The sequence below is a fragment of the Phalacrocorax carbo genome, chromosome 30, assembly GCF_963921805.1.
Source record: "Phalacrocorax carbo chromosome 30, bPhaCar2.1, whole genome shotgun sequence".
Taxonomy (NCBI): domain Eukaryota; kingdom Metazoa; phylum Chordata; class Aves; order Suliformes; family Phalacrocoracidae; genus Phalacrocorax; species Phalacrocorax carbo.
The window spans coordinates 606,409-634,357 of record NC_087542.1 but is presented as its reverse complement, the minus strand read 5'-3'; the positions used below and the strand labels follow the sequence as shown (position 1 = coordinate 634,357).

Below are 27,949 nucleotides of genomic sequence, written 5' to 3'. Positions count from 1 at the left end.
TCCGAAGTCCCCGCCGCACCGGAATTCCCCGGGGGCCGGGCTAGCGCCGACCCCATAAAGCGCCGCCCCGGGCGGGTCCGACCGCTCGGCCGACGGGCGGACGGACGGACGGACGGAGGGTCCAGCGCACACCGAAACCCCGATCCGGAGATCTCGACCCGTCGCGGTGCTCCCGGAGAGCCTGACCGGACCCACCCCGGAGATCCCGAACCGACCGATGCCGGTGTTCCCGGCCGGATCCCCCCCGTGCTCCTGGAGACCCTGAGCCGACCCTTCCCGGAGACCCCCATTGGATTCATCCCGCTGCTCCTGGGGAGCCTGAACCCACCGATCCCGGAAAGCCCAACTGGACCCACCCCAGGGAGCTTGAACCGACCTTTCCCAGTGCTCCCAGAGAGCCTGAACGGATCCATCCCAGAGATCCCGAACTGACTGGTCCCACAGAGCCTGGCGGGATCCATCCCAGAGATCTGGAACTGACTGGTCCCGGAGACCCCACTTGGATCCATCCCGGAGATCCTGAAACATCTGGTCCCAGAGAGCCCGACTGGACCCATCCCAGTATTCCCAACCCCTCTCGGTGTTCCTGGGAAGCCCAACCGGATCGACCCCAGTGACCCAACCCATTCTGGTATTCCTGAAGACCCCAACCCATCCCAGTGCTTCCAGAGGACTGAGCCCATCTGGTGCCGGTACCGGTGCCCACCCCAGCACCCTGCTGCACCATGCACCCCACGGTGCTGCCGCTGGCCCTCTGCGCCCTGGGTGTCATCACAGGTGAGGGGACGCTGGGGGGACACTGGGCTGGGGGTGACACCGAGCGAGGGTGGTGGGGACCTGGAAACCCCCCCCCGAGGCGTGTTCCCGGCACAGAGGGGTGAGGCCAGCGCAAACATGTTGGCACAAGCGCACCGGTGCAAGCGTGTTACCGCGAGCGTGTCGGTAGCGTCGCGGCAAGCACGCCGGTGCAAGCGCGAGCCCATCGGTGCCAGCGCTTGTGTCAACGTGAGCTTGGCACCACGAGTGTGTCACAGCGTGTGTGTGGGGGGTGTACGTGTCTCCATCGACGTACCGTCTGAGCGCAAGCTTGCCGCCACGGTGTCAGCATCGGGCCCTGCCCGGTACCGGGGGGGCTGGTGGGGCGGCTGGGATTGAGGGGGGGTGTCCCAGCTCCATCCCAGCCCCCTCTTCCCGAAGCCATCGCCTCCATGCCGTGTCCCATGTGAGAACTTGGGGAGCGAGCGGGGAGCGAGCGGGAGGCGCAGTCACCCGGTCCGGTTTGTTCTTGCGAAATTCCTGGATCGAAAGGGGAGTATTTTTCAGTCTCTTCCTGTCGGCAGTTTTTCTAAGGAAGGGCAGGACCAACGGTGGGAGGAAAACCTCACAACTGCTTGCAGGGAATCCCCCACCCAAGGGTGCTGGTGCTGACTCACCCAGGGGGGCTTCCTCCGCAGCCCGGTGGGCTCGGCAGCAGACGCTTTGCCGGGAAAGCACCGGCACGGGGGGTCAGAGGGGACTGGGGGGATGCACCGGGTACTGATTGGGGACAGCTGCTGCTGTCCCCACGGGATGAGAGCGGATCTCAGCATCCGGCCTGTCCCTCCCCGCCGTCATCATGGATTGCTGGCTGAAGGCTTCCAGCTGGACCGGGGGGACGGATCCTGCTCACCCGCGAAGCCGGCCACTTCCCACAGCCAAAGGAGAAGCTTGTCAGCTCTGTGGCTTCTCCCTGACCGCTGCGGCTGGCTGGCTTCCCCCATGCCGCGCCAGGGATGGGGACGAGCCCCGGGTGCCCCTTGACGTACCCCCCCGCCATATCGGGGATTGGGGACGAGCCTGGGAGTGCCCTCGACCTTCTCCCCCGCCATACCAGGGACTGGGGATGAGCCTGGGGGTGGCCTTGACCTTCCCCTCTGCCATACCAGTGGTTGGGGGTGAGCCCAGGGGTGCCCTCGACCTTCTCCCCTGCCATACCAGGGACTGGGGATGAGCCTGGGACTGCCCTCGACCTTCCCCTCCGCCATACCAGTGCTTGGGGGTGAGCCTGGGGGTGGCCTTGACCTTCTCCCCTGCCATACCAGTGCTTGGGGGTGAGCGTGGGGGTGGCCTTGACCTTCTCCCCTGCCATACCAGTGCTTGGGGGTGAGCCTGGGGGTGGCCTTGACCTTCCCCTCTGCCATACCAGTGGTTGGGGGTGAGCGTGGGGGTGGCCTTGACCTTCCCCTCTGCCATACCAGTGCTTGGGGGTGAGCCTGGGGGTGGCCTTGACCTTCCCCTCTGCCATACCAGTGCTTGGGGATGAGCCTGGGGGTGCCCTTGACCTTCCCCTCTGCCATACCAGTGCTTGGGGGTGAGCCTGGGGGTGCCCTTGATGTTCCCCCACGCCATAACAAGGATTGGGGACAAGAAAAGGGGTGCCCTCAACCTTCCCCTCTGCCATACGAGGGATTGGGGACCAGCCTGGGGGTCCTCTTGCCCCCTTAACTACCCCCCTCCTCAAACCCCTGGTTGTCCCAGCAGCACAGTTGGGAGCCTCCTTTGAGCTGTTGGTCGAGCCGGCGCTGCTGGTGGTGGAACACGGCGGATCGGTCCAGTTGAAGTTGAAGACGGACTGTCAGGATCCCGTCGCATCCGGCAACGTGGAGACATCGATTCGGAAGCATTTGGTGATGACGGGGCCGGCGGAGACGGTGGTGGAGCTGCAAAACGTCACCGTTTGGAACTCCAGCATCCTCTGCTACTACAGCTGCAGAGGGGAGAGGAAGGTGGTGACGACCGAACTCATCGTCTACCGTAAGGCACCGTGGGGAGAGGGGGTTCCCTGCCTCTCCTGGCAAACTGGGATCATCCCCATCACTCGGCGTCTCTCCCCTAGGTGCGCCGGAGCGGGTGGAGCTGCAGCCTGTACCGCAGCTGGCCGTGGGTGAGAGCCACAAGCTGGTGTGCAACGTATCCAAGGTTGCACCGATCCGGAACCTGACGGTGACCATGTGGCGGGGCAGCGAGAAGCTGCACACCGAAACCTTCAAGCGGCTGAGCCAGGACGAGCCGGTGTCGGTGCAGGTGACCTACGAGCTGACGGCAGAGCAGCGGGACGATGGCCAGAACATCACCTGCCAGGCGCTGCTCGACCTGGAGCCCTACGGCCCACAGTTCAACATCACCTCTGACCCACAGGTGGTGACCGTCTACGGTAAGCTGGCACCGGCATCAAACTGGTGTTTGCTCTGCCGTGGTTGTGGCAACTGGCTCATCCCAGGGTGTTTCTCTCCGGTGGCAGAATTCCCGGAGGATCCCAAGCTGGAGCCTGACATCTACCTGGAGGTCAACGAGACGGTGAATGCCAGCTGCACCGTCGGTCACGTCTTCCCGGTGCCGCGGTTCGAGCTGGCACTCTCCAACCAGACCCTGCCGCTCTTCATCAGCCAGGACGGGCACCGGGCCACTGCCGCGGTGTCCCAAAGCCAGCCGGGGGACTTCAGGCTGGTTTGCACCGTAAACGTGGGACCCATGGAGCGGTGGAAAGAGGCGACCGTCCACGTCTACCGTGAGTAACGGGCAATGGTGGTGCCGGCAAAGACCTGCTGGTGGCACAGTTCTGGTGCGCTGCAGTGGGAAGCGGGGAGTGGTTTCGTGCCACGGCATCACCGAACCACCCCAATGTTGTCTCCATCACCCGCAGATTTCCCCTTACCGGAGCTAAACATCAACACCACCAGCCCGGCAGCCGGCACGGTGGTGACGGTGCTGTGTGTTTTGCCACCCGGCCACTCCACCGAGCTCCAGCTGCAGATGCGCACCGGCGACCGCGTGCTGACGCAGTGGGGAAAGTCTCCGCAGCACTATAACCTGAAGGTGCCCGAGGAACACAACGAGGTGGAGCTGAGTTGTGATGCCAAGCTCCTTGTCAGCGGCAAAACCCTGAAGAAGAGCACGCCCGTCCGGCTCACCGTCACCGGTGAGAACACCGCAGCCGGGCTCCATCCCGGGTTGGTGAAGGGGAAATTTCCAGATGGGAATTAATTTGTTAACCCTAATCTGGCTCTTCCTGCAGCCGCACCCCGCATGGACGATGGGAGCTGCCCCCCGAGCCAGAACTGGACGGAGGGGCAGGATGAGACCCTGCGCTGCTCGGCACGGGGCAACCCTCCGCCCCACCTGGCGTGCACCAAGGGCGATGAGCCCTTCCCCGTCGGCGTGCCGCACCGCGTCACCCGCGCCCATGCCGGCACCTACCTCTGCCAGGCCACCAACCCGCTGGGAACAGCTGTCCAGCACGTCACCGTGAGCGTGAGCTGTGAGTGGAGACGGGGTCTGGGGGGTGCTGGGGGTGCTGGGGGTGTCGGGGGTCCCGGGGATTGCAGGGGGAAGGTGCGGGCTCATCACCGCTGACCACCCATCCCCTCTCTCTGGCAGATCATGACCTTGACATGGTGCTCCTGGTGGTGGTGCTGCTGGTGGTGGTGGCCGTGCTGCTCGCCGGCACGGTGGGCTACCGCATTTACTACCGCAAGAAGAAAATCCGTCAGTACCGGCTGCAGGAGCGGCAGAGGCGGCTGGAGATGGAGGCACGGCGGCCGCAGGGACACTCGGAGGAGACGACCGCTCTCAACGGTTCAGCAAGGGAGGCTCAGCCGTAGCAGGGCAGAGGCGGTGGAGGGGCTGGCAGCCCCCTGCCCTTCCCGCTCCCCTGCCCGTGGGCAAGTGCCCCGGCAAGGGCTGAGCGCCACGGACGCAGGCTCCCTCCGCATGATGTGACAGTGACATCGGGGACTGGGTGGGAGCCGTGGCGGGATGGTGGACGCCACGGTGAGGCAGCGCTGGCGGCCGCTGTTCTCGCAGGGAGGTGACAGCTCCCAGAGAGGGACGTGCCGGGCCAGCACGTGGTTGGGATGCTGGGGGGAGCGAGGCACAAACCTCCCCCCTGTCGTGGAGATGCTCCTTTTCTCTCTGAACTTTATCCATTGGGAGACCTGGAATCGGATTCGGGGTGGCCGCGGTCTCTTCCCTCTCCCCACGGTGACGCCGGGGCTGGGGGTCTTGCTGCCCAGCATGAAGCATCCGGGCTGAATGCCAGGATTTCGGTGCTGGGGAGGTGTTGGCACCAATGGTGGCGGAAGGGTGAGAAGCCAGAGCGGAGGGAAATGCAGCTGGGAGAGGCTGGAAGATGCTGTCATGCCATGTTTCACCAATAAAGGCTGTTGGCAGCAGCGCCGCGACCCACTGGGGGTTTGGTTGGGGATGGGGATATCCCAGCTCTGGGGGTTTCTGCTTCCCTGAGCCGACGGTGGCTGCGGTGACACCGAGCATGCGCCGCGGTACCCAAACCCCGCTTCCTTCCTCATCCCGCCATTTGCCCACCACCTGTGGCGTAGCCGGGTACGGTGGGGCCCAGAAGGAGCCAGGGCGCTGCCACGGGGGAGAGGAAGGATGGAGAGCAGCCGTCGCGGCACGGGATGGGGGACGATGTGCCTCTGAGCTGGGCCCCCCGCTCCCAGCACCCTGTGCCGGGGTGATGGGCTCCGGCTACCGCTCCCATAACCGCGGCTCCCGGCTCCCTGGCACGGCGATGCGCCGGTGCAGCCTCCCTGCCTGGTCCCTTGCGGGGCTGCTGCTGGCTCTGTGCGGTGAGTGCCATCCCCGGGTCCTGGCTCGTCCCCCTGCACCCCGACCCGGCCTGGGATATCCCGCGTGTCCCAGCTCATCCCACCTCTGCCCCAACCCACCCCCCCAGCTCATCCCATGTGTCCCAGCTCATCCCACCTCTGCCCCAGCTCATCCCACCCCAGCTCATCCCGTGTGTCCCAGCTCATCCCACCTCTGCCCCAACCCACCCCCTCAGCTCATCCCGTGTGTCCCAGCTCATCCCACCCCAGCTCATCCCGTGTGTCCCAGCTCATCCCACCTCTGCCCCAACCCACCCCCTCAGCTCATCCCACATGTCCCAGCTCATCCCGCATGTCCCAGCTCATCCCACATGTCCCAGCTCACCCTGCGTGTCCCAGCTCACCCTGCATGTCCCAGCTCATCCCATGTGTCCCAGCTCATCCCACCGCCACCCGAATCCAACTGGGGACATCCCACATGTCCCAGATCATCCCACCTTCACTCCAATCCAACAGGGGACATTCTGTGTGTCCCAGATCATCCCACCTTTGCCCCAGTCCACTGGGAACATGCTGTGTGTCCCAGCTCATCCCACCTGTGCCCCAATCCACCCCGTCAGCTCATCCCATGTGTCCCAGCTCACCCCACGTGTCCCAGCTTATCCCACCATCACCCCAATCCAACTGGGGACATCCCATGGGTCCCAGATCATCCCACTTTCACCCCAGTCTAACTGGGGACATTCTGTGTGTCCCAGCTCATCCCACTGCCACCCCAACCCGCCCCTGCAGCTCATCTCACGTGTCCCAGCTCACGCCGTGCATCCCAGCTCATTCATGTATATCCTGACCCATCCCCCTGCAGGACATCTCATGTATTCGGGCTGGTCCCCCCGCACCACACCCCAGCGGGGCACATCCCATGTGTCCCAGGTCATCCCACCTTCACCCTGACCCACATTGTCTGGGATGTCCCCTGTGTCCTAGCAGGTCCCCCTGCACCCTGACCCAGTTGGGTTCATTCTGTGTGTCCCAGCTCATCCCACAGCCACCCCAATCCAACTGGGAACATGCCATGGATCCCAGATCATCCCACTTTCACCCCAATCCAACTGGGGACATCCCATGGGTTCCAGATCATCCCACCTTCACCCCAATCCAACTGGGAACATCCCATGTGTCCCAGCTCATCCCACCCCCTCGGCCATCCCATTCCAGGACCATCCACCAACGCCTTCAATGTGACCCTGGAAGGGTCCTCCTCAGAGGTGGGCTACGGTGGGACGGTGCTGCTGAACTGCTCCACGAGCTGCCCCGATGCCGAGGCGTCCGGGGGCCTTGAGACCTCCCTCAGCAAGGAGTGGGTGGGCCGGGGGCCGGGCTGGCTCAGCGTCCGGCTGCGCAACATCACCGAGCCCCTCTCTGACATCATCTGCTACTTCTCCTGCTTCGGGGAGAGGAAGACAGAGACTTTTACGGTGCTGGCTTACGGTAAGAGGCTGCAGGAGCCCTTCCCGTGGGGCTTTCCCTGTGGGTGGGGCCGGGGATGGGGGATGCGGGAAGGGGGTCGGGATGCGCCGGACCTGGGGAGCCGCCACCCCTCAGGGGGCAGCGGGATGGGGCAAACTGGGATGGAGATGGGGCCACAACTGGTGCTGGGAAGAGATGTTGGGATGAGCTGGGGGCCGGATCTGGCAGAGCTTGTGTGGGAGCGGCTTTGGGATGAGGCAGGTGCCAGATCCAGCGCGGGTCCCAAGGGTCCAACAGGGCTTGGGATGAGGTGGGTGCTGGGTCCGGCAGAGCTTGGGATGAGGCGGGTGCTGGGTCCAGCAGAGCTTGGGATGAGGCGGGTGCTGGGTCCAGCAGAGTTTGGGATGAGGCGGGTGCCGGGTCCAACAGGGCTTGGGATGAGGCGGGTGCTGGGTCCAACAGGGCTTGGGATGAGGCGGGTGCTGGGTCCAGCAGAGCTTGGGATGAGGCGGGTGCTGGGTCCAGCAGAGCTTGGGATGAGGCGGGTGCCGGGTCCAACAGGGCTTGGGATGAGGCGGGTGCTGGGTCCAGCAGAGCTTGGGATGAGGCGGGTGCCGGGTCCAACAGGGCTTGGGATGAGGCGGGTGCTGGGTCCAGCAGAGTTTGGGATGAGGCGGGTGCTGGGTCCAGCAGAGCTTGGGATGAGGCGGGTGCCGGGTCCAACAGGGCTTGGGATGAGGCGGGTGCTGGGTCCAGCAGAGCTTGGGATGAGGCGGGTGCCGGGTCCAACAGGGCTTGGGATGAGGCGGGTGCTGGGTCCAGCAGAGTTTGGGATGAGGCGGGTGCTGGGTCCAACAGAGCTTGGGATGAGGTGGGTGCTGGGTCCAGCAGAGCTTGGGATGAGGCGGGTGCTGGGTCTGGCAGAGCTTGGGATGAGGCGGGTGCTGGGTCCAGCAGAGCTTGGGATGAGGTGGGTGCTGGGTCCAGCAGAGCTTGGGATGAGGCGGGTGCTGGGTCTGGCAGGGCTTGGGATGAGGCGGGTGCTGGGTCTGGCAGGGCTTGGGATGAGGCGGGTGCTGGGTCTGGCAGGGTTTGGGATGAGGCGGGTGCTGGGTCTGGCAGGGCTTGGGATGAGGCGGGTGCTGGATCTGGCAGGGCTTGGGATGAGGCGGGTGCTGGGTCCAGCAGAGCTTGGGATGAGGCGGGTGCTGGGTCCAGCAGAGCTTGGGATGAGGCGGGTGCTGGGTCCAACAGGGCTTGGGATGAGGCGGGTGCTGGGTCCAGCAGAGCTTGGGATGAGGCGGGTGCTGGGTCCAGCAGAGCTTGGGATGAGGCGGGTGCCGGGTCTGACAATGGGTCCCAGGGGTGGGAGAGCTTGGGATGTGCCAGGTCTGGCAGTGCTCGGGCGGGACCCTCTCTGGGCTGACCCAAGAGACTGGGTGTCACGTCCCGCTCCTGCGCAGACCTCCCCCAGCCGCACCTGGCCATCACCAACCCCAACGCCTCCTGCAACGAGTCGGTGGTCATTGAGTGCTCCTCGGCGCCCAGCCGGCCGCCGGGGCTGAAGATGCGGCCCCTCTGGAACCGCCAGCCCCTGCTGCCCTGGACAGAGGGTTCTGTGAGGAAGGCGCTACTGGTCGGGGAGGAAGATGATGGGCATCAGATCACCTGTGAATCGCAGCTCAGAGTGGGCAACCAGACGCTGAGGAAGAGCTCAGCAAATGCTACGTTGCATGTGATGTGTGAGTGGGGCGGTGGGTGCTGCCGCAGTGCTGGCGCCGGTGCCAAACCCTTCTGAACCTTTGCAAACCCCCTCTGCCCTGGTGCAAAGCTTTTCTGCTGCGGTACAAAACCCTTCTCTCCCCATGCAAAGCCCCTCAACACTGTGCAAAAGCCTCTGTCCTTGAGACCAACCCCTCAGCCCTGCTGCAAAACCCTTCTGCCTTGTGCAAAGCTCTTCAAGCATGGCTCAAAACCCTTCTGCCCTAGTGCAGTGCTCCTTGTCCCTGGTGCAAAACCTCGTGCCCCTCCGTGCAAAGCCCCTCGGCTCCGTGCAAAGCCCCTCAGCCCTAGAGCAAGCCTTGGGGCCCGGCTTGTGCTGCAGGACCCCGCTGCAGCGGGGACCCCGCTGGCCTCAGCTGGGGCTGGTGACGCCGCCGGGGCCGGTGTCGGGGAGAAACGAGGTTCCTCTGCTCTCGCATCCAGGCCAGCCCCGCATGGACGATGGGAGCTGCCCCCCGAGCCAGAACTGGACGGAGGGGCAGGATGAGACCCTGCGCTGCTCGGCACGGGGCAACCCTCCGCCCCACCTGGCGTGCACCAAGGGCGATGAGCCCTTCCCCGTCGGCGTGCCGCACCGCGTCACCCGCGCCCATGCCGGCACCTACCTCTGCCAGGCCACCAACCCGCTGGGAACAGCTGTCCAGCACGTCACCGTGAGCGTGAGCTGTGAGTGGAGACGGGGTCTGGGGGGTGCTGGGGGTGCTGGGGGTGTCGGGGGTCCCGGGGATTGCAGGGGGAGGGTGCGGGCTCATCACCGCTGACCACCCATCCCCTCTCTCTGGCAGATCATGACCTTGACATGGTGCTCCTGGTGGTGGTGCTGCTGGTGGTGGTGGCCGTGCTGCTCGCCGGCGCGGTGGGCTACCGCATTTACTACCGCAAGAGGAAAATCCGTCAGTACCGGCTGCAGGAGCGGCAGAGGCGGCTGGAGATGGAGGCACGGCGGCCGCAGGGACACTCGGAGGAGACGACCGCTCTCAACGGTTCGGTGCTGGAGACTCAGCCGTAGCCCCCCCAGGGAGCCACGTCCCCCCTGCCCGGAGCCAAACCCCCCGGGGCTGAGGGATGTTTCCAGCCCCCAGGGGCGCTGCAGGGGGGAGGTTGTGGTTGCAGCCCCAGGCTGTGCCCATTGCTGGGATTCTGCGGGGTCAGGGTGGCTCCGGGGGTGCAGAACCCCCACCCCGTGCCCATCACCCTGGCCTTGGGCTCCCCTCACGGCGCGGGAACGTCTGTTCATGGCTGAATTGTCCTTGTGGGATCATCCCAATTCATCCATGAGCTGCACGAGCACCTGCTGGTGGCGTGAGGGGCGAGGGTTATAATGGGCTGTACTGGGCTTTATTGGGCTGCACTGGGCTGTTTTGGGTGTTATTGGCTCTACTGGGCTGTACTGGGGGGTGTTGGGCTGCACTGGGTGGCGTCAGGGTTACTGTGAAGTGAAAAGTGGAAAGGACCATTCCGAGTACTCCTGAGAACTTTCACAGCTGCCAAAGTTCAAGGGAAAGGATCATGGATCCATTACTCTGGAATTAGAAAGGCTCCCCCGATGCGGACTGTAAACCAACACTCTCCCCTTAGATTAGTCTTAGAAGATCATGAATAGTTTTGCAATTTTGTTTGTGATCATTGTGGCAGCCATGAGCAGAGTTTGGCAAAAATCCCATTGGGATCAAAATCCGCAACTGATTTTAGCACAAAACATCACTTGAATACTCCACAAGAATGGTTGTTGGGTTTGGACTCAAATGCCTGAAAATTTGGGGGGGAGAGGCGTGGCTCTGTAGTTGGCACATGCCTGCCTCTCGGGTCACAGAATCCCAGAGTGGTGGGGGTCGGAAGGGACCCCTGGAGATGACCCCGTCCCACCCCCTGCTGGAGCAGGCACCCCCAGAGCAGGGGCACAGGGCCACGTCCAGGCGGGGGGTGAATGTCTCCAGGGAAGGGACCCCACAGCCTCTCTGGGCAGCCTGTGCCCCTGCTCTGGCACCCGCACAGGGAAGGGGTTTGGCCTCATGTTCAGGGGGAACTTCCCGTGTTCCAGCTTGTGCCCGTGGCCCCTCGGCTGGCGTTGGGCACCGCTGAAAAGAGCCCGGCCCCATCCCCCTGACACCCACCCTTCAGGTATTTATAGGCACTGATGAGACACCCCTCAGCCTTCTCTTCTCCAGGCTGAACAAGCCCAGGTCTCTCAGCCTTTCCTCCCACGGGAGATGCTCCAGCCCCTGACCATCTCCGTAGCTCTCCGCTGGCCTCTCCCCAGCAGCTCCCTCTCCTCCTTGACCTGGGGGGCCCAGAGCTGGGTGCAGCCCCCCAGATGTGGCCTCACTGGGGCAGAGCAGAGGGGAAGGAGAACCTCCCTCGCCCTGCCGCCCACACGCCTTTCCATGCCCCCCAGGTACCGCTGGCCTCCTCGGCCCCACGGGCCCGGTGCTGGCTCGGGGTCACCTCGCTGCCCCCCAGCACCCCCAGCCCTTCCCAGCAGAGCCGCTCTCCAGCAGGTCCCCCAGCCTGTGCCGGTGCGGGGGGTCACCCCTCCCCAGGGCAGGACCCCACGCTTGCTCTCGCTGCGGTCCCTGAGGCTCCCCCGGGCCCAGCTCTCCAGCCTGTCCCGCTCTCGCTGGGGGCCGGCACAGCCCCCCGCCGCATCAGCCGCCCCTCCCGGCTTGGGACCGCCAGCGAGGATGATGAGGGGACGCTCCGCCCCTTCGTCCAGGGCACCGATGGATGCGTTGACCGGGGCTGGAGCCAGCGCAGACCCCTGGGGGGCACCGCTAGTGAGGGGCCTCCAGCCAGACCCTGCCCCGTTGCTCACGACCCTCGGAGCTCTGCTCTTGCGCCAGCTCTCAGCCCCCCTCGCTGTCCTCCCGTCCAGCCCACGCTTCCTTAGCTCGCCTGGGAGGTTGTTAGGGGCGACAGTGTCGAATTGGACTAAGCCAGGTTTTTGTAAAAAATACACCTTTAAGCAAAGCATCACCCAGTAGCTTTTCAGAATTGAAGGTAGAAACCTTAAACCATACATTGAATAACATTTTAGGTGGGGATCTTTTTAGGGGAGAATACTACTCTGCCATGAATCTCTCTCTTTAAATTTCACCAGAAATTTGACAGAAGCGTTTCATGCACAGCTGCCAACTCTGGCTGTTGTACATATATTGATGAAACAGGACGAATAAATGTAGACTTTGGGGTTATCAAACAGCAGGTCAACACAGTTACGCAAATGCAGGAGGGTGACACATCTTTAGGGTTTGAAGAAATTTGGCACAATCATAAAATCATGGAATCATTAAGGCTGGAAAAGACCTCGAGGACCATCGAGTCCAGCCCCAACCCCCCCCCAAACCACGTCCCCAAGGGCCGCGTCTGGGCGGTGTCTGACCCCCCCAGGGACGGCGACTCCCCCACCTCTCGGGGCAGCCTGTGCCACTCCCTGACCGCTCTGGCAGGGGAGACATTTCCCCTCACACCCAACCTAAACCTGCCCTGACGCAGCTCGAGGCCGGTTCCTCTCGTCCCATCGCTCGTTCCTTGGGAGCAGAGACCGACCCCCCCTCACTCCAGCCCCTCTCAGGCAGCTGCAGAGAGCGAGAAGGGCTCCCCTCAGCCTCCCCTTCTCCAGGCTAAACTCCCCCAGCCGCCCCCCAGCACACTTGTGCTCCAGACCCTGCCCCAGCCCCGCTGCCCTTCTCTGGACACGCTCCAGCCCCTCCAGGCCCTTCTTGTCCCGAGGGGCCCAAACCTGAGCCCAGCATTCGAGGTGGGGCCTCCCCAGGGCCGAGCACAGGGGCCCCATCCCTGCCCGGCTCCTGCTGGCCACCCCAGTGCTGACACAAGCCCGGGGGCTGGTGGCCTCCTTGGCCACCCGGGCACTGCTGGCTCATGCCCAGCCGGCTGTCAGCCAGCACCCCCAGGGCCTTCTCCGCCGGGCACTTCCCAGCCCCTCTGCCCCAGGCCTGGGGCGCTACCTGGGGTTGGGGTGACCCAAGGGCAGGAGTGGGCCCCCTTGGCCTTGTTAAGCCTCACCCAGTTAAGCTCAGCCCATCGATCCAGCCTGTCCAGGCCCCTCTGCAGAGCCTTCCCACCCTCGAGCAGCTCGACCCTCCCACCCAACTCGGTGCCATCTGCAGCTCCCTGGGGGCGCGCCCGATCCCCTCGCCCCGCTCATTGGTGAAGGCATTAAACAAGACTGTAACCGTGTGGTTGCCCGATTGGTCCTGGTTGAAGTAATCATTTTTATTAATTGTTTTCATTCTTGCTGTACACGTAATTAGCTGTGTAATGACGGAGTGTTTGTTGTAACTCTTGCTCCAACCTTTGCTGTAAAAATGGAAAGCTAACGTGATGAGGGTCGTAGCTTGCTGGCTACAAACCCTCAAAAGAAAAGGAGGGATCGATACCAACTTTGAAAAGAACATACGGTCCCCTTCTAATCGGAGCAGCATAACTAAGTCTGAAATGCTTGGAAGACTTTGCGAACAGATAGTCTTTGAGTTTGTTACATGTGACTAGAGGGGGGCCTGGGGGCACTCTATCTCTGAGTAGAATAAATAGGGAAGATGAGCTAGAACAAGCTGGTTTTGTATCGGTAAGAATTGTGTAGCCAAGCCACAAACGAACCTCGCGTGCCTGAAGACTGTGTTCAACCAGCGGACGCGGTGGGGAAGACTATCAGTGACCACCAGAGGACCGTGGAAGACCGCCAACGGGCATGAATGCGCGTGCTTTAGGGACATTTACATATATTAATGACTTCCAGGAAATAGTATGACCGTGCTACTCATTTCCTACAAATCCAATGAACATGTTTATTTTGACTCCGTATAACCTCTGTGGTTGAGCAACTCGGCGCACACACTAGGTGGAGCGATTGCCGTCGCCCGACGCCGCAAAAAGGAATGCCCGCTTTCTGAAACTACAAACTGAGATTTAGAGGGTTCCTACTTTTTCCGACTTACGGTCTCAGTTCCTCTGCTCTCGCATCCAGGCCAGCCCCGCATGGACGATGGGAGCTGCCCCCCGAGCCAGAACTGGACGGAGGGGCAGGATGAGACCCTGCGCTGCTCGGCACGGGGCAACCCTCCGCCCCACCTGGCGTGCACCAAGGGCGATGAGCCCTTCCCCGTCGGCGTGCCGCACCGCGTCACCCGCGCCCATGCCGGCACCTACCTCTGCCAGGCCACCAACCCGCTGGGAACAGCTGTCCAGCACGTCACCGTGAGCGTGAGCTGTGAGTGGAGACGGGGTCTGGGGGGTGCTGGGGGTGCTGGGGGTGTCGGGGGTCCTGGGGATTGCAGGGGGAAGCTGCGGGCTCATCACCGCTGACCACCCATCCCCTCTCTCTGGCAGATCATGACCTTGACATGGTGCTCCTGGTGGTGGTGCTGCTGGTGGTGGTGGCCGTGCTGCTCGCCGGCGCGGTGGGCTACCGCATTTACTACCGCAAGAGGAAAATCCGTCAGTACCGGCTGCAGGAGCGGCAGAGGCGGCTGGAGATGGAGGCACGGCGGCCGCAGGGACACTCGGAGGAGACGACTGCTCTCAACGGTTCGGTGCCGGAGACTCAGCCGTAGCCCCCCCAGGGAGCCACGTCCCCCCTGCCCGGAGCCAAACCCCCGGGGCTGAGGGATGTTTCCAGCCCCCAGGGGTGCTGCAGGGGGGAGGTTGTGGTTGCAGCCCCAGGCTGTGCCCATTGCTGGGATTCTGTGGGGTCAGGGTGGCTCCGGGGGTGCAGAACCCCCACCCCGTGCCCATCACCCCAATCTCAGGCTCCCCTCACGGCGCGGGAACATCTGTTCATGGCTGGATTGTCCTTGTGGGATCATCCCAATTCATCCATGAGCTGCACGAGCACCTGCTGGTGGTGTGAGGGGCGAGGGTTATACTGGGCTGTACTGGGCTTTATTGGGCTGCACTGGGCTGTTTTGGGTGTTATTGGCTCTACTGGGCTGTACTGGGGGGTGTTGGGGTCCTGGCTGGCTCCTTGGGACCAATTCAACCCCCTCCTGGAGATTTCCCTGAGCAAACAGAATTTCCTTCTAGAAGTGATGCCCATGCCCCGCGTGAGGCTGGCAAAGGCGAGCGCCCCGGGCGGCGCCGGGCACGGGGGGACAGGGAAGCGTCTGGTTTACGCCTCTGTCCTTGAGGGGAGCTGCGAGGCCGATAGGAGGGAACATCCCGCCTCAGAAGCCGCTGCGAGCGGGGCTGATAAAGTGTCGAGTCAGGGAGGCCAACGATTGGGGTGCCGATAAGAACGAAAACAAAGCGTCCTTTAGGCGACCTGTCCTCATTGTAATACTAAAAATCAGGGCTTTTGGCCAGAAAACCCCCCTTTCCAATAAGCCCCTCACTCCCCGAGCGTGTGCAGCAAATTTAAAGGGAGCTGTGCTTTTAATATAACTAATTAATTAGATGGGGGGGGGGGAATATGAGCTGTTACTGACGCATTAAACTGTTTAAATCCCTGGCGTTCCTCGGTGCGGGCACAGCGTCGCGGAGTTGCCGCCAGCGCCCAGCTTTGCACGGGTACGAGCGCGATAAACCCCCTCGGCTCCGTGTGGAGTTTGGCGTTTCACACCCCGGGACAACGGAGCCGCTTCTGGGGAGAGCACTGGTGCTGCTGGCTGCTGACCCCCACAGTGACACCCCCTCCCCGCACCCCCAAATCTCCTTGGTGACCCCCAGGGCTGTCGGCCCCACGGGGGGATCGGGGGGAGCCAGGATGAGGGGAATGGGGGTACAGGCAGGGGATGGGGTACGGGCAGGGGATGGGGGTACAGGCAGGGGATGGGGGGACAGGAAGGGAATGGGGGTACGGGCAGGGGATGGGGGTACAGGCAGGGGATGGGGGTACGGGCAGGGGATGGGGGTATGGGCAGGGGATGGGGTACGGGCAGGGGATGGGGGTACGGGCAGGGGATGGGGGGACAGGCAGGGGATGGGGGTACGGGGAGGGGATGGGGGTACGGGCAGGGGATGAGGGGACAGGCAGGGGATGGGGGTACGGGGAGGGGATGGGGGTACGGGCAGGGGATGGGGTACGGGCAGGGGATGGGGGTACAGGCAGGGGATGGGGGGACAGGCAGGGGATGGGGGTACGGGGAGGGGATGGGGGGTACGGGCAGGGGATGAGGGGACAGGCAGGGGATGGGGGTACGGGGAGGGGATGGGGGTACAGGCAGGGGATGGGGGTACGGGGAGGAGATGTGGGTACGGGCAGGGGATGGGGGTACGGGCAGGGAATGGGGGGACAGGCAGGGGACTGGGGGTACAGGCAGGGGACGGGGGTACGGGGAGGGAATGGGGGTATGGGCAGGGGATGGGGGTACGGGCAGGGGATGGGGGGACAGGCAGGGGATGGGGGACAGGCAAGGGATGGGGGTACAGGCAGGGGATGTGGGTACAGGCAGGGGATGGGGGACAGGCAAGGGATGGGGGTACGGGGAGGGGATGTGGGTACAGGCAGGGGATGGGGTACGGGGAGGGGATGGGGGTACGGGCAGGGAATGGGGGTACAGGCAGGGGATGTGGGTACAGGCAGGGGATGGGGGGACAGGCAGGGGATGTGGGTACGGGCAGGGGATGTGGGTACAGGCAGGGGATGGGGGGACAGGCAGGGGATGGGGGGACAGGCAGGGGATGGGGGTACGGGCAGGGGATGTGGGTACAGGCAGGGGATGGGGGGACAGGCAGGGGACTGGGGGCATGGGCCGGGGGACAGAGAAGGGGCTGGGGGATGGAGCTGGGATTGGGCCCCACAGGGAATAGATTTGGGAGGGGGGCACGGGACGGGGGTGGGGCAGGTCGGTGTCACCAAAGACCAGGAATAAAACTCCTTAACATTGGGCATATTAAAGAGCGGGCATTGCTTCGTTCGGCGCCGGGGGCGGGGGGGGATCGCCCCTCCTCGCGGGCACACCTGCTGCCGTTCACTTTGACATTTATATACGCCAGATAAACCACGGCGCCCATCTAATGCATAATCCTTGACCTGACCGAGCACCCTCTTCTGCCACTGGGCTGCAGCTTTTCCGCCTAGTTATAAAGCTACAGCGCGATTTTAATTCACTGCACGTGCTCCAAAGGTGGGGTGGGGTCCAGTCCTTTCGTCCCTCAGTGAGTCGGTGGTCGCAACCTCCCCCCGCCGCAGTTACCTTCCCCCCCCGCGCCGTGGCTCGCACTGGTTTTGTTGTCTCGTGGCCGTGGCATCCCTCGAGCTTCCTCGCGGGAGGATGTTTCTGTTATCGGTCCTTGAAGTTTCTCAGCTCCTGAACCTTGAATTCCTTTCACAAGTTGGCTCATGGAGTTGTTTGTATTTCTCAGGATGTGGGTTTAGGTTAAAAATGGCTCAAGCTGCAAGTTTAACCCTGTAGTTATCCACAACAAAGCCGCAGCTCCTGGGCAGCCGCCAGCCCCTGCCGCCCTGGGAGGAGGGTCCCGTGAGCCTGGAGCTACTGGTCGGGGAGGAAGATGATGGGGGATGAGTCCACCTGAGAATCTCAGCTCCGAGTGGGCGACCAGACGCTGCGGAAGGGCTCGGACACGTTGCGTGTTGCTTGGGAGTGGGGCGGTGGGTGCTGGCGCCGGTGCAAAACCCTTCCGAGCCCTCGCAAACCCCCTCGGCCCTGGTGCAAACCCCTTCTGCCGGGGTAGCAAACCCTCCCGTCCCCGTGCAAAGCCCCCAGCCTTGTGCAAAAGCCTCTGCCCGCGGGCACAACCCCTCAGCCCTGGTGCAAAACCCTTCTGCCTCGTGCAAAACTCCCTGGCTGTCTTCACTACACAGGTACGGAAATCCCAGGGCTTCCCTTCCCTCGGACACACCAGTCCACCCATTCCGGCCAGGAGACGTACGATCTGCCTTCGTACGACTTGGAAGTCCTGAGCCGACAGCCTCGATGGCCTGTGCTTCAGAAACGGGACTTGCCTACGTAGAGATTAATGCCTATTTTCCATTAGCGTAGTTATAGAACTCAGAAAATCTTCTTTAATCTGATTATACCAAGGCGAAAGTTGTGTATTTTGTAGTTCTCCATAACAGAGATTTACGATTTACCCAGTCATTCGGGAGAATCCGCAATAGAGGCTTAACTGCACGTCTAAAACTCCCCAGATTGGGGGGGGGGGGTGTCTGCCTTCTAGATTTAAATCTAACCTTTGACAAATATAAGAGCGAATAATTCAATAACAGCGGGTAAAGTAATTTCATTCGGATGTTATTATGTGGTCACGGAGTTCGTGCGCGTGCAAATTTCAGTTAAAAGGGTCATTGTGTTCACGTCCCAGTTGTTACTGGAAATCTGGGTGATTAATTGGCGTAAAACAAGTGGGAAGATCAAGCCAGGACCTGAGGGGTTCCAGAAAAATCAGGGAGTTAAACAAAATATTAGATATATGTGGATTGTCCCTTACCGGGTGTTCGTAAAATGTGTGAAGGTTATGATTGTGTATTATTTGGTTATTTACAACGATGATAGTAAGAAACTATATATTATTTATGGAGAGGAGGGAGGCTCATGAAAACAGGGTCTCACAGTCTCAAACCGGGCGGGGGCGGGACTGGTATCCTGAAGAAAACAGACTTTTTCTAATTTTCTAAGAAAACAGAATTTTTCTAATTTTCTGCTAAGCCATAACAATGCCCCGCGTGAGGCTGGCAAAGGCGAGCGCCCCGGGCGGCGCCGGGCACGGGGGGACGGGGAAGCGTCTGGTTTACGCCTCTGTCCTTGAGGGGAGCTGCGAGGCCGATAGGAGGGAACATCCCGCCTCAGAAGCCGCTGCGAGCGGGGCTGATAAAGTGTCGAGTCAGGGAGGCCAACGATTGGGGTGCCGATAAGAACGAAAACAAAGCGTCCTTTAGGCGACCTGTCCTCATTGTAATATATAATTATATATATATAATATATATATATAATTATTAATATTAATAGGCAAGGAATCCCCCCTTCTGGTAAACCACAGAATCCCAGAGTGGCGGGGGTCGGAAGGGCCCCCTGGAGCTCACCCCATCCCACCCCCTGCCCGAGCAGGCACCCCCAGAGCAGGGGCACAGGGCCGCGTCCAGGCGGGGGGTGAATGTCTCCAGGGAAGGGACCCCACAGCCCCTCTGGGCAGCCTGTGTCCCTGCTCTGGCACCCTCTGTCATGGTTTTAGTTGGGATAGAGTTAATTTGACTTCACTGTAGCTTGTACAGTGCTGAGGTTTGGACTTAGATTGTAAATAATGTTGGTAACACACTGATGTTTTAGTTGTTGCTGAGCAGGGCTTACGCTGGTCAAGGACTTTTCCAGCCCCCCCCTGCTCTGCCAGGGGCACTCGGAGCTGGGAGGGGGCACAGCAGCCCCCAGGGACAGCCATGCGACGCCAAGCTCAGCGGGCAGCGCTGGGGGCAGAAGGAAGGACGGGTGTTGGCGTGATGCGTTTGTCTCCCCGGGGCACCGTTACACGCGCTGGAGCCCTGCGTTCCCGGGGATGGCTGAGCACCCGCCTGCCCGCGGGAAGCAGTGAAGGGATTCCTTGGTTTGCTTTGTCTGTGCGCGGGTTTGGCTTCGCCAATTCGATAGTCTTTATTTCAACCCAATTATTTGCTCACTTTAATGCTTCCGATCCTCTCCCCTGTCCCACCATGGAGAGTGAGCGAGCGGCTGGGTAGGGCTTGGTGTCTGACTGGGGCTAAAACATGACACTGTGCCCCCCAGGTACCGCTGGCCTCCTCGGCCCCACGGGCCCGGTGCTGGCTCGGGGTCACCTCGCTGCCCCCCAGCACCCCCAGCCCTTCCCAGCAGAGCCGCTCTCCAGCAGGTCCCCCCAGCCTGTGCCGGTGCGGGGGGTCGCCCCTCCCCAGGGCAGGACCCCACGCTTGCTCTCGCTGCGGTCCCTGAGGCTCCCCCGGGCCCAGCTCTCCAGCCTGTCCCGCTCTCGCTGGGGGCCGGCACAGCCCCCCGCCGCATCAGCCGCCCCTCCCGGCTTGGGACCGCCAGCGAGGATGATGAGGGGACGCTCCGCCCCTTCGTCCAGGGCACCGATGGATGCGTTGACCGGGGCTGGAGCCAGCGCAGACCCCTGGGGGGCACCGCTAGTGAGGGGCCTCCAGCCAGACCCTGCCCCGTTGCTCACGACCCTCGGAGCTCTGCTCTTGCGCCAGCTCTCAGCCCCCCTCGCTGCCCTCCCGTCCAGCCCACGCTTCCTTCATGCAAAACCCTTCTGCCTTGTGCAAAGCTCTTCAAGCACGGCTCAAAACCCTTCTGCCCTAGTGCAGTGCTCCTTGTCCCTGGTGCAAAACCTCATGCCCTTCCGTGCAAAGCCCCTCGGCTCCGTGCAAAGCCCCTCAGCCCTAGAGCAAGCCTTGGGGCCCGGCTTGTGCTGCAGGACCCCGCTGCAGCGGGGACCCAATCTCTCCCACCCTTGGGCTCCATCGCTGCATCCAGCACCTGGCTCTTCCCATGAACAGCTCCTGAGCCCAAACTCTGCTGGACTTGGGACAGGGCTCATCCCCAAGTGGCTCCTACCCAAGCTCTGCTGGACCCAGCACCCGCCTCATCCCAAGCCCTGTTGGACCCAGCACCCGCCTCATCCCAAGCCCTGTTGGACCCAGCACCCACCTCATCCCAAGCTCTGCTGGACCCAGCACCCGCCTCATCCCAAGCCCTGTTGGACCCAGCACCCACCTCATCCCAAGCTCTGTTGGACCCAGCACCCGCCTCATCCCAAGCCCTGTTGGACCCAGCACCCGCCTCATCCCAAGCCCTGTTGGACCCAGCACCCACCTCATCCCAAGCTCTGCTGGACCCAGCACCCGCCTCATCCCAAGCCCTGTTGGACCCAGCACCCGCCTCATCCCAAGCCCTGTTGGACCCAGCACCCACCTCATCCCAAGCTCTGCTGGACCCAGCACCCGCCTCATCCCAAGCTCTGTTGGACCCAGCACCCGCCTCATCCCAAGCTCTGCTGGACCCAGCACCCGCCTCATCCCAAGCCCTGCCAGACCCAGCACCCGCCTCATCCCAAGCTCTGCTGGACCCAGCACCCGCCTCATCCCAAGCCCTGTTGGACCCTTGGGACCCGCGCTGGATCTGGCACCTGCCTCATCCCAAAGCCGCTCCCATACAAGCTCTGCCAGATCCGGCTCCCAGCTCATCCCAACCTCTCTTCCCAGCACCAGTTGTGGCCCCATCTCCATCCCAGTTTGCCCCATCCTGCTGCCCCCTGAGGGGTGGGGGCTCCCCAGGTCCGGCGCATCCCGACCCCCTTCCCGCATCCCCCATCCCCGGCCCCACCCACAGGGAAAGCCCCACGGGAAGGGCTCCAGCAGCCTCTTACCGTAAGCCAGCACCGTAAAAGTCTCTGTCTTCCTCTCCCCGAAGCAGGAGAAGTAGCAGATGATGTCAGAGAGGGGCTCGGTGATGTTGCAGACCCCTCCCCGTGCCCATCACCCTGGCCTCAGGCTCCCCTCACGGCGCGGGAACGTCTGTTCATGGCTGGATTGTCCTTGTGGGACCGTCCCAATTCATCCATGAGCTGCACAAGCACCTGCTGGTGGCGTGTGGGGCGAGGGTTATGCTGGGCTGTACTGGGCTGTACTGGGCTTTATTGGGCTGTACTGGGGGGTACTGGGCTGTACTGGGGGGTTCTGGGCTGTACTGGGCTGTACTGGACTGTACTGGGCTGTACTGGACTGTACTGGGGGGTACTGGGCTGAACTGGGGGGTACTGGGCTGTACTGGACTGTACTGGGGGGTACTGGGCTGTACTGGGGGGTACTGGGCTGTACTGGACTGTACTGGGCTGTACTGGGCTGTACTGGGTGGTACTGGGGGGTACTGGACTGTACTGGGCTGTACTGTGCTGTACTGGGCTGTACTGGGGGGTACTGGGCTGTACTGGTAGGTACTGGGCTGTACTGGGCGGTACTGGGGGGTACTGGAGGATACTGGGCTGTACTGGGCGGTACTGGGCTGTACTGGGCGGTACTGGGCTGCACTGGGGTGGCAGGGTTGTGGCTGGCACCTTGGGAGCAATCGAACGATCTCCTGGTGCTGCTGGCTGCTGACCCCCACAGTGACACCCCCCCGCACCCCCCGTCCTTGGTGACCCCCAGGGCTGTGGGCAACACGGGGGGGTGAGGGGGAGCCGGGATGAGGGGATGGGGGTACGGGGAGGGGATGGGGTACGGGCAGGGGATGGGGTACGGGCAGGGGATGGGGGTACGGGGAGGGGATGGGGTACGGGCAGGGGATGGGGTACGGGCAGGGGATGGGGGTACGGGGAGGGGATGGGGTACGGGCAGGGGATGGGGGTACGGGCATGGGATGGGGTACGGGGAGGGGATGGGGGTACGGGGAGGGGATGGGGTACGGGCAGGGGATGGGGGTACGGGGAGGGGATGGGGTACGGGCAGGGGATGGGGGTACGGGCATGGGATGGGGTACGGGGAGGGGATGGGGGTACGGGGAGGGGATGGGGTACGGGGAGGGGATGGGGTACGGGCAGGGGATGGGGGTACGGGCAGGGGATGGGGTACGGGCAGGGGATGGGGGTACGGGCATGGGATGGGGTACGGGGAGGGGATGGGGGTACGGGGAGGGGATGGGGTACGGGGAGGGGATGGGGTACGGGCAGGGGATGGGGGTACGGGCAGGGGATGGGGTACGGGGAGGGGATGGGGGTATGGGCATGGGATGGAGTACGGGCAGGGGATGGGGTACGGGGAGGGGATGGGGGTACGGGCAGGGGATGGGGTACGGGGAGGGGATGGGGGTACGGGGAGGGGATGGGGTACGGGGAGGGGATGGGGGTACGGGGAGGGGATGGGGTACAAGGAGGGGATGGGGTACGGGGAGGGGATGGGGTACGGGGAGGGGATGGGGGTACAGGCAGGGGATGGGGGTACAGGCAGGGGATGGGGTACGGGGAGGGGATGGGGGTACAGGCAGGGGATGGGGGTACGGGCAGGGGATGGGGGTATAGGCAGGGGATGGGGTACGGGGAGGGGATGGGGGTACGGGCAGGGGATGGGGGTACAGGCAGGGGATGGGGTACGGGCAGGGGATGGGGTACGGGGAGGGGATGGGGGTACGGGCATGGGATGGGGGTACAGGCAGGGGATGGGGTACGGGGAGGGGATGGGGTACGGGGAGGGGATGGGGGTACGGGCATGGGATGGAGTACGGGCAGGGGATGGGGTACGGGGAGGGGATGGGGTACGGGCATGGGATGGAGTACGGGCAGGGGATGGGGTACGGGGAGGGGATGGGGGTACGGGCATGGGATGGGGTACGGGGAGGGGATGGGGTACGGGGAGGGGATGGGGGTACGGGCAGGGGATGGGGGTACAGGCAGGGGATGGGGTACGGGCAGGGGACGGGGGGACAGGCAGGGGATGGGGTACGGGCAGGGGATGGGGGTACAGGGAGGGGATGGGGGTACGGGCAGGGGATGGGGTACGGGCAGGGGATGGGGGTACGGGCAGGGGATGGGGTACGGGGAGGGGATGGGGGTACGGGGAGGGGATGGGGTACGGGGAGGGGATGGGGGTACGGGGAGGGGATGGGGGTACGGGCAGGGGATGGGGGTACGGGGAGGGGATGGGGGTACAGGCAGGGGATGGGGGTACAGGCAGGGGATGGGGGTACGGGCAGGGGATGGGGGTACGGGGAGGGGATGGGGGTACGGGCAGGGGATGGGGTACGGGGAGGGGATGGGGGTACGGGCAGGGGATGGGTACGGGGAGGGTATGGGGGTACAGGCAGGGGATGGGGTACAGGGAGGGGATGGGGGTACAGGCAGGGGATGGGGTACAGGGAGGGGATGGGGGTACAGGCAGGGGATGGGGGTACGGGGAGGGGATGGGGTACAGGGAGGGGATGGGGGTACAGGCAGGGGATGGGGGTACGGGGAGGGGATGGGGGTACGGGGAGGGGATGGGGGTACAGGCAGGGGATGGGGTACGGGGAGGGGATGGGGGTACGGGCAGGGGATGGGGGTACAGGCAGGGGATGGGGTACGGACAGGGGATGGGGGTACAGGCAGGGGATGGGGTACAGGTAGGGGATGGGGGTACAGGGAGGGGATTGGAGCCGGGATTGGGGGTTCGGGGGGGGGGGGGATGGATTTGGGAGGGGAGCACGGTGGGGGGTGGCGTGGGTTGGAGCCAGGGACAAGGGCTGGGGGGGATGGGAGCTCTAGGGAGCCGGTCTGCGGCTGGAGGAGGCATCGGGGGGGGGCGGGGGGGCCCAGAGCGGGCTGGGGGGGGGGTGTCACCCCCCACCTTGGTGCCCAAACATCGGTCCCCAACCGGGGACCGACACGAAGCGAGCGCGGCCGGAGCCAGCGGGAGACGGAGCGACCGTGAGCGCGGCAGCGCCTGGCACTCGCTGGCACCGTCGCTCCCGCCTCGGCGTGACGGCAGCCCACGCCACGCCACGCCACGCCACGCCACGCCACGCCACGCCACGCCACGCCACGCCACGCCACGCCACGCCATGCCATGGCACGCCACGCCACGCCACGCCACGCCACACCATGCCACGCCATGGCATGCCATGCCACGCCACGCCATGGCACGCCACGCCACGCCACGCCACGCCACGCCACGCCACACCACGCCATGCCACGCCATGCCACGCCACGCCACGCCACGCCACGCCACGCCACGCCACGCCACGCCACGCCACGCCACGCCACGCCACGCCACGCCATGGCACGCCACGCCACGCCACGCCACACCACGCCACACCACACCACGCCATGGCACGCCACGCCACGCCACGCCACACCACGCCACACCACACCACGCCATGGCACGCCACGCCACGCCACGCCACGCCACGCCACGCCACGCCACGCCACGCCACGCCATGGCACGCCACGCCATGCCACGCCACACCACGCCACACCACACCACGCCATGGCACGCCACGCCACGCCACGCCACGCCACGCCATGCCACGCCACGCCACGCCATACCACGCCACGCCATGCCACGCCACGCCACGCCACGCCATGCCATGCCACGCCATGCCACGCCACGCCATGCCACGCCACGCCACGCCACGCCATGGCACGCCACGCCACGCCACGCCACGCCATGGCACGCCATGCCATGCCACACCACGCCATGGCACGCCATGCCACACCACGCCACGCCACGCCACGCCACGCCACGCCACGCCACGCCACGCCACACCACGCCACGCCACACCACGCCATGCCACGCCACGCCACGCCACGCCACGGCACGCCACGGCACGCCACGCCACGCCACGCCACACCACGCCACGCCACACCACGCCACGCCACGCCATGCCACACCACGCCACACCACGCCACGCCACGCCATGCCATGCCACACCACGCCACACCACGCCACGCCATGCCACGCCATGCCACACCACGCCATGCCATGCCACGCCATGCCACACCACGCCATGCCACGCCATGCCACACCACGCCATGCCACGCCACGCCATGCCACGCCACGCCACGCCACACCATGCCACACCACGCCACACCACGCCATGTCACACCACGCCACGCCACACCACGCCATGCCACGCCATGCCACACCACGCCACGCCACACCACGCCATGCCACACCACGCCACGCCATGCCACACCACGCCACGCCATGCCACGCCATGCCACACCACGCCATGCCACGCCACACCACGCCATGCCACACCACGCCATGCCACATCACCGGAGCGTGATGCCACGCGGCGGGGAGGGATCACGCTTCGCCCACGCCGCCGGCACGGCGAGGGGATGGGGCACGGCGGGCACCCGCCGTGGCGGTGGCATCGGCGGCGCGGCGTGCGATGGAGGGGCGTGTTGGCGTGCTTGTGGTGCGCGCCTGCACGCACGCGGTGCACACGCCTGCACGCACATGATGCACGCACCTGCAGGCACATGCAATGCATGGCTGCATGCACATGGAATGCACACCTACGTGCCTGCATGCACATGATGCACATGCCTGCATGCACATGATGCACATGCCTGCATGCACATGCAATGCACGCCTACATGCCTGCATGCACATGATGCACATGCCTGCATGCACATGGAATGCGCGCCTACGTGCCTGCATGCACATGATGCACATGCCTGCATGCACATGGAATGCGCGCCTACGTGCCTGCATGCACATGATGCACATGCCTGCATGCACATGGAATGCGCGCCTACGTGCCTGCATGCACATGATGCACATGCCTGCATGCACATGATGCACATGCCTGCATGCACATGGAATGCACGCCTACATGCCTGCATGCACATGATGCACATGCCTGCATGCACATGGAATGCGCGCCTACGTGCCTGCATGCACATGATGCACATGCCTGCATGCACATGATGCACATGCCTGCATGCACATGCAATGCACGCCTACATGCCTGCATGCACATGCAATGCACGCCTACATGCCTGCATGCACATGATGCACATGCCTGCATGCACATGGAATGCGCGCCTACGTGCCTGCATGCACATGATGCACATGCCTGCATGCACATGCAATGCACGGCTGCATGTACATGATACACACGTATGCATGCACATGCAATGCACGCACCTGCAGGCACATGTAATGCGTGGCTGCACGCACATGCAGTGCACGCCTACATACCTGCATGCACATGATGCACACATCTGCATGCACATGCAATACACGCCTACGTGCCTGCATGCACATGATGCACATGCCTGCATGCACATGATGCACATTCCTGCATGCACATGCAGCGCACGCCTACGTGCCTGCATGTACGTGATACACACGTATGCATGCACATGATGCACATTCCTGCATGCACATGCAACGCACGCCTACGTGCCTGCATGTACATGATACACACGCCTGCATGCACATGCAATGCATGGCTGCATGCACACGCAATGCACGCCTACGTGCCTGCATGTATGTGATACACATGCCTGCATGCACATGCAATGCATGGCTGCATGCACACGCAATGCACGCCTACGTGCCTGCACGTACACAATACACGCGCCTGCACGCACATGCAGTGCACACCTGCATGAACATGATGCTCACACCGACGTGCACACGCAATGCACGCCTACACGCCCGCATGCTCGTGATACACACGCCCGCATGCACACGCAAGCCATGGCTGTATGCACACACACCTTGCGTGCCTGCACGCGCACGCTGCACACGCAACACATGCTTGCGTGCATGATGCACGTGCCACGCCTGCCCGCATGCCATACACACACCTGCATGCGTAATGCCCGCCTGCGTGCACACGCAGCGCGCGCCTGCCTGCACGTGACGCGCGTGCAACGCACGCGCACGCCGCGCACGCCTGCAGGCGTGTCCCGCACGCAGTGACGCGCACACCCCGTGCACCCCACGCGTGGCTATGGGTGGCCTCCCCCACCCCCCCGCCCCCCGCCCCACTGCAGCCAGGCCCGTGGCTGCCCCTTGCCCTGCCCCCCCCCCCCCCCCCCCCCGTGAGCGCGTGGGCGGCACCCCACGGGTTGGGGGGAGGGGGACGGGGGGGGGGAGGGGGGACACACGCAGCTGGTCCCGGTCTGTCACTGCACCCACGCAGGATGGGTGCCACCCCCGCGGCACAGCTGCTGCCGGCTCCGGCTGTAGGGGGGGGCGGGGGGGGGAGAGGGGCCCGATCCGGGCACCCGGGGGGGTCCTGTGCAGGACGGAGCACGGAGAGGGGCCCGATCCGGGCACCTGGGGGGGTCCTGTGCAGGACGGAGCACCGGGAGGGGCCCGATCCGGACACCCGTGGGGGTCCTGTGCAGGACGGAGCACGGAGAGGGGCCCGATCCGGGCACCCGGGGGGGTCCTGTGCAGGACGGAGCACGGAGAGGGGCCCGATCCGGGCACCTGGGGGGGTCCTGTGCAGGACGGAGCACCGGGAGGGGCCCGATCCGGACACCGGTGGGGGTCCTGTGCAGGACGGAGCACGGAGAGGGGCCCGATTCGGACACCCGTGGGGGTCCTGTGCAGGGCGGAGCACCGGAGAGGGGCCCGATCCGGGCACGGAGGGGGGGAGGTCCTGTGCAGCGCCGAGCACCGGGTGGGGGAGGATGAAGCCTCGGGGGGGGGG

General features: G+C 64.0%; 2 protein-coding genes across 2 annotated transcripts; both read left to right on the top strand.

The window, feature by feature from the left end:
* The first annotated feature begins 73 nt into the window (after positions 1-73).
* LOC135310099 (intercellular adhesion molecule 1-like) lies at positions 74-9,882 on the top strand. The gene is made up of 12 exons (XM_064437119.1): positions 74-777; positions 2,518-2,793; positions 2,876-3,193; positions 3,281-3,547; positions 3,683-3,958; positions 4,055-4,297; positions 4,417-4,628; positions 5,396-5,627; positions 6,825-7,097; positions 8,540-8,818; positions 9,282-9,524; positions 9,644-9,882. Exons 1-12 carry the CDS (start codon positions 726-728, stop codon positions 9,865-9,867), a joined length of 2,895 nt encoding a protein of 964 aa, XP_064293189.1. The 5' UTR covers positions 74-725; the 3' UTR covers positions 9,868-9,882.
* A 3,971-nt stretch (positions 9,883-13,853) lies between these two features.
* Positions 13,854-14,443, top strand: LOC135310093 (intercellular adhesion molecule 1-like). Its single transcript, XM_064437113.1, has 2 exons — positions 13,854-14,085; positions 14,205-14,443. The coding sequence occupies exons 1-2, from the start codon at positions 13,854-13,856 to the stop codon at positions 14,426-14,428; spliced, it is 456 nt and encodes a 151-aa protein (XP_064293183.1). The 3' UTR covers positions 14,429-14,443.
* Positions 14,444-27,949: the final 13,506 nt, after the last annotated feature.

Coding starts and splice junctions, on each gene's coding strand:
- LOC135310099 (XM_064437119.1), top strand. CDS start 726: ATGCACCCCACGGTGCTGCCGCTGGCCCTCTGCGCCCTGGGTGTCATC. Junction 2,794..2,875: donor GACCGAACTCATCGTCTACC/GTAAGGCACCGT, acceptor TCTCTCCCCTAG/GTGCGCCGGAGCGGGTGGAG. Junction 5,628..6,824: donor GCTGCTGCTGGCTCTGTGCG/GTGAGTGCCATC, acceptor ATCCCATTCCAG/GACCATCCACCAACGCCTTC.
- LOC135310093 (XM_064437113.1), top strand. CDS start 13,854: ATGGACGATGGGAGCTGCCCCCCGAGCCAGAACTGGACGGAGGGGCAG. Junction 14,086..14,204: donor CGTCACCGTGAGCGTGAGCT/GTGAGTGGAGAC, acceptor TCTCTCTGGCAG/ATCATGACCTTGACATGGTG.